The sequence below is a fragment of the Camelus dromedarius genome, chromosome X (genome assembly GCF_036321535.1).
Source record: "Camelus dromedarius isolate mCamDro1 chromosome X, mCamDro1.pat, whole genome shotgun sequence".
Taxonomy (NCBI): Eukaryota; Metazoa; Chordata; class Mammalia; order Artiodactyla; family Camelidae; genus Camelus; species Camelus dromedarius.
In genome coordinates, this window is record NC_087472.1 from 2,047,055 (window position 1) to 2,062,646 (window position 15,592).

Below are 15,592 nucleotides of genomic sequence, written 5' to 3' on the forward strand. Positions count from 1 at the left end.
CACAACATTCGCAGAATCCAATTCCGAAAAATAAGTGGCCATTCTACAGAGTGTGTGGTACTCAATACCAACTTCCAGTGATTAGAATACCGATGTGAACAAGGACAAGTTGGGGGACAGGTATAAAGCGTACATGCTAAGTAAGGTTATTACATTCACACTGTATTTACTAGCAAACCATTCGGCAATGGGTATAAGAGGAGTTTTGTGGCTAGAATTCCTTTCTTTGGGCCATTAGGTAATACAATTTAACGACAAGGGTATTTTACTGTCTGTGAAGAGAAAATTTAAAAAAAAAATGTATGTGGAACAAGAGTTTGTTTGACTGGGCTAAAGTACTTATGGTTTTACTTACGCTGTTACATATTTGCCACTTAATAGTTCTCCAGTTTTCAATCCCCTTTATTAGTCAGTGTGGATTCTGCTTGAAGAGCAATAGTTAAACACACAGGCTCTGGAATCAGGCTGTTTGGTAGAATCAAATTCTGGCCCCACATACCTGTTGTGTGACCTGCAATAAGTCGCTTAACCTAATTTTCTTCACTAAAATGAAGCCACAAAATTTCCACTCGGGTTTCCATGACTTTCAAGCATTAGCATTTCAGCCTAGCACTTTTACCTCTTGTGACTTGGCTTCTGTGATTGTGGAATGCCCTGCGTATTTCATACAGCTCCAACGAGGTTCAAATATGAAATACAGGAAAGTGCTCTAAAATGTAGTATTTTCAGCAAAAAAAAAAAAAATGTAGATTAATGTTTGATTTGGGGGAAAAGCTGTTGCTTTGGGAAAGACAGGCAATCATACTTTTTATATTGTCTTTTTGCACCATTTGTTCCATGACATATTTAGTGCTTTCTGCCCGCGAACTTCAAGACACCTTCACCTTAATGTCTTCAAGATACCATGTCATCAAGCACCTGATCAGGTTCACAAACTTAGTGACTGACTAGTAGCCCACAGAGAAGAGGAGAAGCATTAGGGGAACCTATGTGTGAGGGAACTCCCCCTTGGCAGGAGGCCACAATACCATCAAGTGGGGCCATACGTGAATGTGAAACAAAAGTCCTGCATTCTGTTGCATCTCCCTCAGTTATAAAGCCCCCAGTAACCGTCAACATTTAGGTTCACACATTTAGGGTACGATCAGAGTGAAAGTACGATAATCTGCACATTAATTAGAAACATGACCAAGAAAATTTTCAACCCTGAGGATAAGAAAGGGAACCACTGTAGTCAGAAGAGCAATCTCTGTGTCTCTGAGAATTCCTCATCAGACACTCATGGTTTCGCTGCTGACGGATTACATAAGCGTTCAGGACAGGACGGATGTTAGCCCTATTGAGCGTGATGCCTTCTTTGACTGCTACAAACTGAAATGTGAGGTCGTGACACTGCATGACTGAATGGCTTATAATACTACAACTGTCAAGTCAAACGATATTAGAAGAAATGACTTCCTTGATATTAGTCATTTTTCAAAGAAGGTGTTTAGCTACTGTGGAACAAAAGGAAATAGGAGCTATACTCTACCAATTAGAGTTTTAAAGGGTTACATGGGACTTTCGGTAATCTGTATTTAGTGAAAATGCATCTGACCAGCTCAGGAGAAAAATGAATCTTGCACTTGACTTAGGGGGCCTGTTCTTTGATATTCTGAATTTAAACTTTATTGTTACAAAAAAGTGGACGTTAAACATTACCATTAAAAGATAAAACGTTAACATAAACACAGTACACATGTAAGAAAATCTGTCTCCTAACAAAATGGTTATTAAAAAAGAAAAATCTTGTTTTTCAACTATCAGCCACAAGTTACTTCAAGTACACGTTTAACCCTTTGAAGTGGTGACAGAATAAAATAAGCGTCAGCCGTTCAATCACTAAGTACATTAAAAACACATTAAAAAAGAGAGAGAGAGAGAGAGAGAGAGATTCACTCCTCTCCTCCAAGTAGCTTTAAAATAAAATAACACATTGAAAACAATTTCAGTAACTCAGAATAAGAATACAGTTAACTGACTTATTCCAAATATATTCTGAAACAATTCCATATTCATTAAATCAAATGTTCCCAAATGAAGATTTTGAACATTGTCATAGATTTTTCTAAAATGCCCGTTACATGAGGAAAGGTACAATAATTAATTATTCAAGTTTTTAGATGAAAACAAAACCAATGTTCCACATAGTCAATGAATATTAACCTTGAACACAAAGCACTCTAGGTAATGCATCTTTAAGACAGGTGTGAAATACATAAACCACAGGTAATTAAGAGTGTGTATATATTAATGAAAGACTTTTGATCCATGCTAAGGGCAGGTGTCATTTAATAGTGGACCAACGCCAAGTAAATGACATTGTGATGTCTTTGTGGAAATGACACATTCACAAACCCATGTCTCAGCACGGACACTTACATATCTAGGTCTGCTCTCTTAAAGATTTTTAGCAGTCCACTTTATTCAAAAACAGAATCTCAGATGCCTTTAATAATTTCTATAAGGCAATAGAGTAGATTTTCCTTTCAAATCATTTTCCCCCTGGAATTGGCTCTGTAAACCAGTGAGTAAAGACATGGTGGGGGCGGGCACAGATAAAATAGATTTTCTAGCCTTTATTTTTCTTTTTCCTTAAGGAAGAACACCGTAACATTCTACACTTGTGCTTTCTATCTTTTGGGGTTGATAACAGAATTGCTGGGGCCAAAACCTAAAAGTTAATTGACAGTGTTAGGGAGAAAACAACTCCACTGCTACCACAGGGTTGAAAGCTGGATACATGTACCTGTGGAATTGCCGCCACCCACATAACTGCTTAGGATTCATTTGGTGGTTAACAGAAAAGGATGCTTACACTCACTTAACAAGCAAATGATAAACAAGATGTACTGACTTCAACTAGAAAATTTTAAGCCACGGCAACGTGGTTTGATGTAGCTAATGTTACACTTGTATTTGATGTAGCTAATGTTACACTTGTATCATATAACTAACTTTAGGTTCAAATTCTTTCTTCAAAGTCATCAGAATAACAGGGATTGAAGAGACTTCCGAACCATTGCCAGCTCTTGCTGCTGCTGTTTCAGGAAAGGAAATATTAAACACTTGCATGTTATTTAGGTAACTGTGACATATACTTTGGCAAACAAAACACCCGAATGCTCACATCCCTCCATAGTCCTTAATATCAAGTATACACTACTTACAGCTTCCAGCATAATTTTGTTTTGCAGCTTGGCCATCTCTTGTCTAACTTTGCTTTGCTCATCAGTAAGAAGATGTTCATGATCCTTCTCTAACTCCTCCATACTCTAAAACAAAAAGCCTAGTTCAGTGATGAAGCACCACTTTTCATCTCACGTTCTAAACACGTACCATTAAATTTCAAAAGTAACAAGTCCTAATACTCAAAGGATACTCATTATTTATTCCAAGTAAAAACATTATAACAAATACATGAAGATCAAAATACCCACTTGAGAAATCTTTTAGATGTCGTATTTGTGTCAAATATTATTAGTATCGTAGAGGTACAAGGTACGACAGTAGTACGCTTTGCTCAAACAATGGGTCAATGAACATTTAACATTTCAAGGTGGAGAAAAGAAAAGAAGGAGGGGGAGGGGGAGGAGGAGGAGACTGCCATTTGCATATCATGAAATGCCATAATTTGAAAACTCTCTCATAAGCTTTCTAAACACGAGGTAACAATGCACTCATACTGGCTAATAATCAACGTAACATGGTTCCATTGGAAAGAAAAAATGATCTGTAATATGACCTCATTAAGTTACAAAAAACACACCTATGTTCTAAATCTTTACTGTTCATTCAACAAATAGGGATCTGGTGCATCATATATGAAAAGTACTCTGTTAAGTGCTGTGGAGGAATTAAAAAACGAATACAGGATCTCTTCCTCATTCCAGTGATAATTAAAAACATGTGAATAAAAAATAACACAAAAACATTACAACAATTAAGGAAGCACATCTTGCCGTGGCCATGCAGTGGAAAATATGATTGATTCTGATTTAACTGACGAAAGAACAAGATTTCACTAGGTAACGGAAAGAGGGAATTAAACGTAATCTAGGGCAGGAGCATAAGCAAAGCCAGGAGGTAATGGTGACTTAGTGCAGAGAAAGCAACTACTCTGGAGGGGTGGGAGGAAAGAAAGAATGTAAGTATGGAACTACAAAGAGAGGAGTCTTGTTATGGGGGACACGCTGACTATCTAAGGATTTAAACTGGGAAGCTAATGACTGGTTTTCAGGGGGGAAGGGATACCTGTTGGAAGGTCATGTTGCAGGACTGCGAAGGATGGATTGGAGAAGACAGAAATCAGGAAACAGTGTAATAGTACAAGCAAGTAATGGTGAGGTCCTGAACCAGGGCAGCAGCAGCGGGAATTCAAAGAAAGAAATTAAAGTACAGTTGCAGAGGTGAAAATTGTAGGGCCTAGTAATTGCTGGGTGGGAAGGACAAGGGACTTGGAGGAGCCAAAGACAACACTAAAGTTACTACCATAAGTGCTGGCCTTTAGTAATAACCTTTAGAAGCAATCTTCTTGGGTACTTTATCAGATCTGCACACCAATCAGTAAATGGTTCTCAGGGAGCATTAGAGCAACATCTTGTCTACTTAGATATGCCTTTAAAATAACTCCTTTGTAGATATATGATTCTAAAGTTCTTTAAAGAGTGTCTGTTTTAAAAGCCTTTTTTGCTAGTTTACCTAAACCATCTCAATTGGTTTAGAAGAGTGACGTATTAACATGTATTTGAGCGAGATGACTAAATGGAACATCCCATCAAAAAAAAAAGAAGGGGCATATCCGGGATTCCACTGCCTCCTAAGTAAGTGCAAATAAGTACGTAAGTTCCTCTGTATGAAGCAGAGGACGATGTCGGGAAGACAGTCTGCTCATGTGAGAAGGGGACAGTAGGTGATCCTCAGTTCACAAACTTTTTGCCCTCCTCTGGCTTTTTCACACTGTTATGCATCCAGGCCACCGCTTATGACTATACGCCTGCATATAAAGCCATTTTTAGCCACTGGAGTCATTCTAAAAGCAAATATGCCATAAAACACTCATATAATATATTTGAAAATAAAAGAGATATTCAATAATCACAATTGCTACCTCCTATCTTACATAAACCAGTGAAGCAAACAGAAGTAGAAGACATGAGAACCTAATCGCAGACTTCCTACTTTCCATGATACAGTTATCCCTGATCTCCAAAAAAGAAAAAAAAAAAACTGACTGTTGACTACAAAATTATGATTAAAGTATCGATTTTAATCACAATATGTCTATTTCTAGGCAACATTCTTAATTTACCATTTCCTATTTTAAATAATATCACAAAACTATTAAGAAATCCTAAAAATAAATCTAGCATTCATGGTAAACCAGGAACAATAAATCCAAATGGAAAATGGTTAAGAATTTAAAACGTATAACCAAGGTATTGTTCCCATAAATTATGAAACAATCTAACTTCTACTTCAAAGTAGACATTATGCTCTATAAGGATGAATTGGGTTAACCCGATACAACAGACCTTTAAGAGCTGGCCATATACATTTTTAATTTTTTTCAGTCTCTGGCTCTGAACAATTCTAGCTTGTTGAAAAATCTTTTGTTGCTCACGAAACAAGTTCTACAAGTAAAAAAAGAAAAACAAGTTGGGATAAAATGTGGTTAATTCAATATTTAGCAAAACATAATTCTACACTAAGTTAAAAGGATTATTCTTTAAGTTGGTATTTTTAAACATTTTCTGTGCTAACTTTTACAACAAAGCTTAGACATTTGTGTTTACCACCACTATACAAACACATGTAATAATACTATCCATCAGTCATTTAGAAGGATCTTTCCTTCTTTCTTTCCTGTTTAAATTTACTTTTTATTGAGGTAAAATTGGCTTATAACATTAAAGGGAATCAACTATATGCTGACGGATAGAAACTGGTTTTGGTGGTGAGCACGCTGTAGCGTATCCAGGAGTAGGAGTACAATGCTGTACACAGGAAATTTCCTTTCTTACCCATGTTCAAAACATGCGTCTTAATTCTTGGTAGTTTCAAAATCCACAAATGGCCCTTACAACCACCTCCTTACCAAAAATAAATTAAATTATGCAATTATCCCTATTTAAGAATTAAGAAAAATTCTTTCCTAACAATATTCAAACATGTAATAATTCTTGGTCATTCAATATCCGCACAAGATAAACCTTTCTCTTTTTTTGTTTTTTGCCTTCTCATCTTTCTTTCTTTGTTGTTGTTGTTGTTGTTTTTTGTTTTTTTTTTTTTTTTTCTTTAATTGAAGGACAGTTAGCTTACAGTGTTGTGTCAATTTCTGGTGTACAGCATAATGTTTCAGTCATACAGTTACATACATATGTTCCTTTTCCTATTCTTTTTCATTATAGGCTACTACAAGATACTGAATATAGTTCCCTGTGCTACACAGTAGAAACTTGTTGTTTATCCATTTTAAATATAGCAGTTAGTATCTGCAAATCTCGAACTCCCAATTTATCCCTTCCCACCCCTTCCCCCCGCCCCCGCCGTAACCATAAGTTTGTTTCCTACGTCTGTGAGTCTGTTTCCGCAGATGAACCTTTCCATAATGCAAAACTCTGTGAGTTCTTTGACCTAACCTCCGAAAACAATTTTGTCCTCTCTCCTAGTTTAGCCATTCACTTACATCTTCTTTCCCTTGATCCTGTCACCCCCAACAACTGCAATATCTATATAATATGAAGAACAGCAAACTCATGTAGGAACTATATGTCAGGTCCTGCTCTGGAAGATTTTAAGAAAAATTATCACATAGGAACTCATCTACCCTCAAAACAAACCTATGATGTAGGTAGCCTTATTATGTCCCCTCCATAGGCGAGGACACTGAGACACAGAGATACATGATCTGCCCATGGCTCCACAGCCAGTAACTGGACGAATCAGAATTGGACCCCAAACATCACGGGTTCCAGAGCCCAGGGTCCTGACCACTGTACTATACTGTTTCCCCACTTTTCCCAACGTGCAACCTCTACCTCCCTATGTTTGTAGCTCACTCTCTTTTGTACCACAGCTCAGTACTCTATCAGGACCTGACATCTGCACTGAGCACTTTTCACTGCCCCCTCTCTCCACCCCCTGTCCTCAGATTCCTCCTCCCCAGCTAGAGCCATGGTCACTCACTATACCTATACCCTTGCATTTATACCTTGCCCCCTTTTCACTCTGTCCACATGCCTGGCTCATCCTAACCCTGGAAAATCCAATTCTCCAGCTGCTCAGCCACAACCATGCAGACAAGTCTCACTTTAAATTTGTGATCACTATGGCACTCATCTAAGTTGGACTGTAATGCTGTTCGGCAATGCTATTTCCCTAGTCCACACACTGACCCGCTGTCAGGAAACAATTCCAGATCTTCTCCTGTGCCCTCAAAAGGCAACATCTCCTCCACCATCCTTACCCCCAAATGTGATACAAGTCAGCCCGTTGAGAGTAAACCATGCCCTGACTGCAGTGACTGGTTCAGGAATAAGCAAGTGATCCAAACTAGATGAGTAAGAGTCTTCCGGAGGAATTTCCCGCCAAGCTACTGAGAAAGATTGTCTCAGCCCACTGGGGGTTTACTACACAGACAGCGAATTTAGGATTACAAGACACATTCTTGCAGATCCCATGGAGAAAGCCTACTAGGGAGATGGAGACAGAGCCCAGATGACACTGCTGGAACAACCTTTCCCCAGCCCATCCAGCTATATCTGGAGCTAAACTCCCCTCGACTTCTTTGGATAAACCAGGAAATTCTTCTTCTGTACTCTGGCAAATTTCTGTCACTTGGACCTGCAAGAATTCCAACCAAGAGACGGAGTAAAGCTAGGGGCTTCTGTGAGTGTCGTGTGTGCCTGTACTTCTCTGATTTTCTCTGATCGGGGCCCAACCACATAGCCAGCAATGGGAACGGGGCCCTGGCTCAGGTCTATGGGTCTAAGACATGGCCAGGCTCTCCATTATGACTTGAGACTTGGTTACAGTACATTAATTATGAAGTGAAGCCTGATACTAACAGCTAGTTTTTCCTCTTCTTCTTTGGTTTTCTGCACACCCATGTCCCACTCCAGAAACAAAGTCAAAAACTGCTGAGAATATTCGCGATAAAGCTTCTGCCTGTAAAACGTAATAATGAGCAATGTCATACTTCGTATCACTAAGCAAAAAGTAAACACATTCAAAACAAAATTGATTTCTCATAAATTATACTATAAAGGGAGAAGGGGGTAACCACAGCTCAAATCTTCAGATGGGAAACAGCAAAATAAAATGGATGTTTTACTCTCATTCCTTGAGTATTTGTCCTGAACTATCTAAGATGGATGCTATCTCATACACCTTAGCGCTTGAAAACTAAGGAAGATTTATTGCACTATAAATTTTCCCCAAAAAATGCACTTTATCTATAAGGGTTTTTTTTTTTTTTTTCCATTTTCTCTTACTGAATAACATACTGGTTGTGACATGGTAAATAGACTCAATGAGGATATCATATCCACTTACAAGCTTTCCAAACGGGAATATTTCACTTTCCCCCCACCCTGCCACAATAAAGATTTTGTACAAAAGAATGGTGACCCCAATAAAGGTAAAGTTTAAAATTATTTAAATATAAGATTCACCTTTTCTACATAAGTGAATACAGCTAACTATCCCAAGACATTTGTCTTTTATTTAGCTAGCATACTCCAAGAAGGAAAGTAAATTTTTCTTAAATACTAAGAAGACTCAATTATAATTTGAAAGGAGAAAAATAGTTGTCTTAGTTGACCTCTAGTAATACCTCTCCTTTCAATTAATTTATGAGGTTATAAGACTAAAGGAATTATTTGCTTAGATAAAAATCAAGCCACATATATTTTCCAACAGAGACTCCAATACACAGGGGATAACAGTATTAACAGTATTATTTTAATTGATCTGTACTCACAGGAAGTAAGAAATGACACACAGGTTCTGGCTCTAAAAACCAACAATGTTTGTTACCTTTGTTCTTCCTGGCTTTTCCAAACATGCTCAATTTTCTGGTTAATGGTTTTGACAGAAGCATTGGTATTCATTAAGAATCTTTTTCTCTTTGCATGAAGAACCTTTTTAATGTCACCTATATTAAACATATATAAAGGCAGTTCTTAACACTTAACGCTGATTCAGCAGTGCTGGAAAGACAATTAGCATTTTAAAAAAGGTATCATGTCAAAAATCAAGATTTTTTACCCTTCCTTTCTTTCTGTGAAATCTTTCAGTTACTAGTACCTCAATTCAAATTTTTATAACTGCACGTCTTTTAAAAAATGTGTCATGGAAAAAGAGCAAAGAAACAAAAGTTACTATTTTCCAAAATGTGTAAAAAGGATCTCAAAGACAGTCTTCCGTTTTCTTGTGAGAAAACAGTTATAAAGGCTAGTTTTTAATACATTTATAAAATATCCTCCAAATCGAAGGACATCCATTCAGATGGATTACTGTTGGAACTCAATACATGAAACACACAGTATCATTCTGTTTTTAAAGTGTCCAAAAGAGAAAAAAATAAGTAAATGGAAAGGAAAGAAAATTATTTTTCAAAGTTAGCCAGTGAAGATTTTAAGTATATCTGAGTTAAAGACAAAGACCATGGAGAGTTTAAGGAAATAAAAGGAATTTACTCAGAAACACCTTCTATATCCATTTTTAAAGAGAAAAAAAAAAAGGTCTTTTTCTCATATCATTCTAAAAAAGAAGCTTTGCGATTTGTAAAATGTTTAATACTTCTAAAAATGCTTTCCTAAGCATTTGATTGTATGCTATGGCTCTACCACGAATAGTTACTTTCCAGGGATCAGGACAGGCTGCACTATTACACAAATATTTTAGACATCCAGTTTACCTTGAATAAGAATCAATTTATGAGACAGCTCACACTTAAGCACCTTGCCTGTATGAATGATCCATTCAGAGGTCTCACACCTGACTCGGACCCTTTGTTAATAAGAGTCTCGCCCTATAACCCAGTTAGTGTATCTGATATCTGACAGAACAATCTAAAACTTTTAAGTTTATGGTTCTGATTGTACATCGCCAGCATGCTAGCAAAGTTGCCTCTAGTTCTCCACTACACAGGTAATGTAAATATAACAAGAAAGGCTTATTTTACAGTCTTCAGGGAAACTTCTGCACCAGGGAAAAGAACTGGTAAAGTCCCAGAAAATAGCTAGAGTGAGAAAATTAAAAATTCGGATTAAAAACTGATATATACCTCACTCTGAGATACCAAGTGGGAAAGAGATGATTTCATTCGAATTCTTCTAATATCCCAGAGTCCATCAAACGGACCCATGTATAAAATAAAAGCATCGCTCTTACCTCACCATGGGTAAGCATTATTCTCTCCACATCCGCAATAGAAAGGGAAACTAAGGAAATCTCTGAAGCCAAATCCCACTAAATACTTACGGAAAATCTTGAATCTGAGAACAGGGCATTAACACTTCCTATTACAAATGTTATAAAGGTTTAAAACAACTTATTTTCACCACAGTCTCTCCTAAAGCGTACCTTCAAAACTTTCCAACATATTCTGTAATTCATTCCTGTAAAGAAATTACATTAAGTTTTTAGTTAAGGGTACCTAAAATATCCCGCCTGTTTTGACAGAAATGTGTCATGCCAAGTGTCTTGCATACAATACTTGTTACCTCAGCCCACCTTTACTTTTCTTAAAGTATCTTATCGGGCAAGCAAAAACAGTATTAAACACATTACCCCACATCTTCCTCAAATGTTCCTGGAGAAGAACTTATTTCCCCATAGTTATCAATGACTCGGTTGTTTCCTGCATTGAAATAAAAATGGAAAACATTTTTAAAATGAAGTATGATATTTTGATCAGTTTTCACGGAGAAATATCCTCAGTGGGGAGAGTTTCAGGCTTAGTGCCACCAAGGGCTGTTAAAGCAGACATATGAAAGCCCCGGTGCGCTGTTATCCGCAAAGGTGTCCGATGGACCATACGTACCTTCCGGAACACCCTCTGGCCCACGCGGCTCTCTTCTCTCTTGTCTCCCGAAGTCACAGGCTGCCATACCCTGAGCCTCCATCGGGGCCTTCGCAGCCCTCCCCAGGCGCTTCCTCTCAGCCGGCGCCATCCCTAAGTGTCTCTTCCCAGGCAGAGACAGCTCTCCTGCACCTTGTGAGCACAAACTTAAAGAAACGGGCACAGGGTCAACGAGCGATGCCCGGCAAGGGTCCTCTGCGCACATCAGAGTGTGCGTGCCCGCGTGTCTCCGGCTGGACCAGGAGCGGACAAAGCAGGTGGTGACTGCGAGCCCCTCCTCCGCGGCTGGACGGAGGGCTGGCGCCTGCGCCCCACACACAACCCACCCCGCGCCCGCGGACATCTGAGTGCCGGGCCCCTCCGCCAGATTCCGGCCCCTACGGAGGGAAGGACAGAGGCCGCCCCTGGCCCTCGGTTCCCGGCGGGAGGCCCGGCCACGGGCAGGACCCAACTAAGGGTCCCTCGGGACGGATGGGGGATAAACCAGTCTGCGCCTGGCCCGGGACGGTCAGGTCGGGGCGGGGAGGTAGGAGGGGGAGGCTTCCCCACACGCCGAGTGGGCCCCAGGACGACCTCGCGGGCCCGGACTGACCCGCCGGGCCACCGGGCAGGAAGGACGGGGGCCGCGGGCGGACGGCCCCTGTGCACCCGCCCGCACCCTCCCGGGACGTGGGGACCGTCCGACCCGCCCCCGCCCTCAGGGGCCTCGCCCCGTCCTGTGGCAGCCCCGGGGGACGCCACCTCACCGGCCAGCCTGGCCGCCCCCGCTCCACAGCCGGGTCCCCTCACGTCTGAGGAGACGCCCCATCCCCCCGCCGCCCGGCCGGCCCAGGTCGCATAGTGCGGCCCGCCGGCCTCCACCCACCCCCACCCCCCCCCGCCGCCGCCGCTCCAGGCCTCCCTGACGGTCCCTCCGTCCCCGCTCCCTGCGGCCCCTCCGTCCCCGCTCCCTGCGGCCCCTCCGTCTCTCTGCCGCTCCCTCCATCCCACCACCCGCCGCCGCCCCCGCCCCCGCCCCCGGCCGCACCACGACCTCCACACCGCGACCTCCGCGACGCTCCTCTGAGGGCCTCCCGACAGCCCTCAGGAGCCGGCCGGCCTCTCCTGGGCGGGAGCGGCGCTGATTGGCCGGCACAGCGCGCACGCGGGAGGCGGGGCCTCGCCCGAGCCCCCGCCCCCTGGCCGGACCGCCCTCCGCGGAAGGTGCCCAGGCTGGGGACCCGCGCCGGGGGTTCCAGGACCTCCGTTCAGAGGGCGTTTCCCGGGCCTTCTTCCTGGGAAGTCACAAGAGGACACGGGAGCCAAGAACAGGTGCTCAAGCCTCCACCCCCCTGGTGACTCCTAGTCACCCTCCTCCTGGGGTCCTCTCCACTCACCCCTTCCCCTTGCGGAGGAATAGCCCATCCGCAGGCGCGTTCTGGGGTAGCCCTCCCACCTCCGTTTTCCAGGTTTGGGTTTTCGTCTTTTAAGGACACGTGTGTGCATCCTTCACCATCCTTGCTTACTCTGGCGCTGTCTGCGTGTGACGCTAAATTGCAGCCCATTCTCTCTGGTATTCTGCCCCTTGCTCTTTTCACTCAACGTGGTGTCACCAGCGCTATCTGTATTAGGACCTGGAGCCACAGTGCTTTCATTTCCCCCGCCGCATCCTAGACCGTTGTGGAACCACGCCTCAGTTCGCTCCTCCGTTTTCTGGTTCCTGCACGTCAGGATACTTTCTGCTTTAGAGCCCCGAAAAGCAGTGATGCTGGGGATATTCTAATGTCTGGCCCACGCGCAACATGTTTTGCAAGCTTAAGGGAGTGGACGGCTGGGTCGTCGTCGTAGGCTAGTGAGTACGGCGAAACTGTTTCCTCCCTTCCTCCACCGGCTGGCTGAGCGCTCATTGGCTGCCTAGACTCACCAAATACTTGGTGCAGTCAGACTTCAGGTTGCCACTTTAGTGGGTGTAAAATTACGTGTGTGGGGGTGGGGTGGGGTATTCTTTTGCATTTCTCCAGTCACTTATAAGGTTGAGCTCTTTTTTCTTTTGATGCTTATTGGCCATTTCAATTTCCTTTTCCACGACAGGTCTCGCTGGCTGTCATGACCTTTTTTCAGTTCGGTAGGATGGCTTTCTTAGAGCTTTGTAAAAGCATTGCGTATATTCCAGGTATCAATTTTGTGACTTTGCCTTCTTATTGTAATAAGATATAAATAATGCAATTTTTTACCATTTGAACCGTGTTTTAGGTGTAGAGTTCCGTGGTATGAAGTACAATTTCTTTGTTGTACAACCATCACCACCATCCTTCTTTAGAATTTTTTCGTCTTTCCCAGCTGAAACTCTCTGCCCAGTAAACATTTATTCCCCATTCCCTCCTCCTCTCAAACGCTGGCAACCACCTTTTTACTCTCTATCTCTATGAATTTGATTCCTCTGGGTACCTCATCTATACGCCATTTATCCTATTGTGGCTAGCATATTTTACTGAACATAAGGCCTTCAAATTCATCCATATTGTAGCATGTGTCAGAATTCTCTTCCTTTTTAATGGCAAATAATAATCCATTGTAGGCATATACCACTTTTTTTTTTTTTTTTTTTGCCATTCATCTGCTGATGGACACTTAGGGTACTTCCTTTTTATCTATTGTGAATAATGCTGTAGGAACACAGGTTTTGGAGACAAAAGCCACATTTATGGATGGAGGGGTTCCTTGAGCTGTAGCACCAGCCCTGGATCGTCTATTCTTACTGCATGTTAACAGGAATAAATGAACCCCCTGTTTGTCTAATCCATGATGCAATCGAATGCAGTCGAATGCAATCCATAAGGATAGAGCAGTGCATAAATGAAATTTATTTTTACCCAGCTTGCATTAGGTATGGCAGACTAGTACAGTGACATTTAAACCCCAAACATGCATAATGACTCAAAACTAGTTCACTTACTTCTCCTGTAACATTACCGGGAGAGTGAACAGGTCCTCCTGGTGAGCTTTATCCACAACACTTCTATAGGGACGCAGGCCACGGGAAACTCTGCCACCTTCAACATGTGGCTTCCATAGCTGTCCCGAAAGTGGCTTCCTTTGCCCTTTGCTAGAAGGGGAAAAGAGCACGGAGGTGCTCCAGGTACGAGGTTTTTACGAGCTAGGCCTGACAGTGGCACACGTCATTCTCACTGGCATCCCATTGCCTGGATCTCAGTCACATGGTCCCGCTTAACAGCAAGGAAAGCTGGGAAATGACACCTAGATGGGGCCCCAGGAAGAAGAGGAGAGCGAGGATTTAAGTGGGGAGCCAGGTGTCCCTGTAATCTACGCCTTTCCAAAATTAATATAAAACTTGATTGTGTTGGGTTTTTCAAAAGAGAAACTCACAAAAGTGTTCTAAGCGTGAACTGAAAATCCAGCACGAAATTAAACAAGGCTTTGCCACTTATAAACTGTGAGACGTTGAACTAATTTCCTGACTTCCCTAAGCCTCGGTGACTTTCTCACCATCTTAGAGGCACAATAATAGCATTTGTCTAATAGTATTTCTGGTGAAATTAAGTGAAGCAATACATAAAAGCTCTTATGACTGGAACATGATGCTGTACACCAGAAATCGACCCATTGTAACTGACTATACATCAATTAAAAAACAAATTGGCATGGCCACGTGACTTTCTTTGGCCAAGAAAACATTAGTGGAAATGTTACGTATCACTCTGAATGAAAGCATTTGAAAGGCGGTATGCAATTTCTCCATATTCTTTTCTCATGCTCCAGAAATTATGGGAGCACAGTTCATAAGGAGGTGCCACAAGACGAAAAAAAGCTGGTGTTCTGAGCTATGACATAGCCCTAGAATAGACTATGATTGAATAAGATATAAACTTTTGTCTTATTAAGCCATGAAAAAAGCTCTTGTAGACACTCAATCATATAAAGAAATCACTCAAATGTTGATAATAGTATATTAACGTTTATAATTAATTATAATTTATATCATATTATACTTATGCTTATATTGCGATGACTATTATATTGTCATTATTGTGGCCACTTTTTTAGTGTCTGGTATACAACTTCCCAACTATCGAACATTGAGCGTGAACTGGTGCCTGCTGTATATTTCAGGGCACAAAGAATTAAATCATTAGGATTCGTATAACATCTTTATTAAGAAATGTGGATCTTGGCTGGGAACGATAACATTTATTTCAAATACAAGAATTATTTAGAATATGTCAAATATCACAGGCATTCTTATTCTTTAAGGCAATATTTCTCCAAAAAAATAGTGAAACACAGCAACAGATATTAGAACAAAGGGAAAACACCCTGTGAAGACTGGTTGACCACTCTCTCTTTCTGTCTTTCCACTCTCTGCCTTCCTTTGGCTTCCCTAGCTGCGTATTCTCCTAATACCCTCTTTCATTCTGGCAACTTCTCGTTACCATTGCTAGCTCTTTCTCCTCAAATGAGCCCTCA

General features: G+C 41.6%; 1 protein-coding gene across 3 annotated transcripts; it reads right to left on the minus strand.

The window, feature by feature from the left end:
* Window positions 1–1,643: 1,643 nt before the first annotated feature.
* LOC105106308 (synaptonemal complex protein 3) lies at window positions 1,644–14,192 on the minus strand. 3 transcript variants are annotated; one of them, XM_064483008.1, is made up of 9 exons: window positions 14,064–14,192; window positions 11,090–11,274; window positions 10,837–10,906; window positions 10,630–10,664; window positions 9,079–9,196; window positions 8,109–8,208; window positions 5,574–5,672; window positions 3,210–3,314; window positions 1,644–3,080 (listed from the first exon to the last, which is right to left on the minus strand). In XM_064483008.1, exons 1-9 carry the CDS (start codon window positions 14,075–14,077, stop codon window positions 3,027–3,029), a joined length of 780 nt encoding a protein of 259 aa, XP_064339078.1. In that variant the 5' UTR covers window positions 14,078–14,192; the 3' UTR covers window positions 1,644–3,026. The 3 variants fall into 3 exon arrangements, with proteins under 3 accessions (XP_064339078.1, XP_031302164.1, XP_031302162.1); XM_031446304.2 differs by lacking the exon at window positions 14,064–14,192 and adding an exon at window positions 12,162–12,223; XM_031446302.2 differs by lacking the exon at window positions 14,064–14,192 and adding an exon at window positions 12,156–12,223.
* Window positions 14,193–15,592: the final 1,400 nt, after the last annotated feature.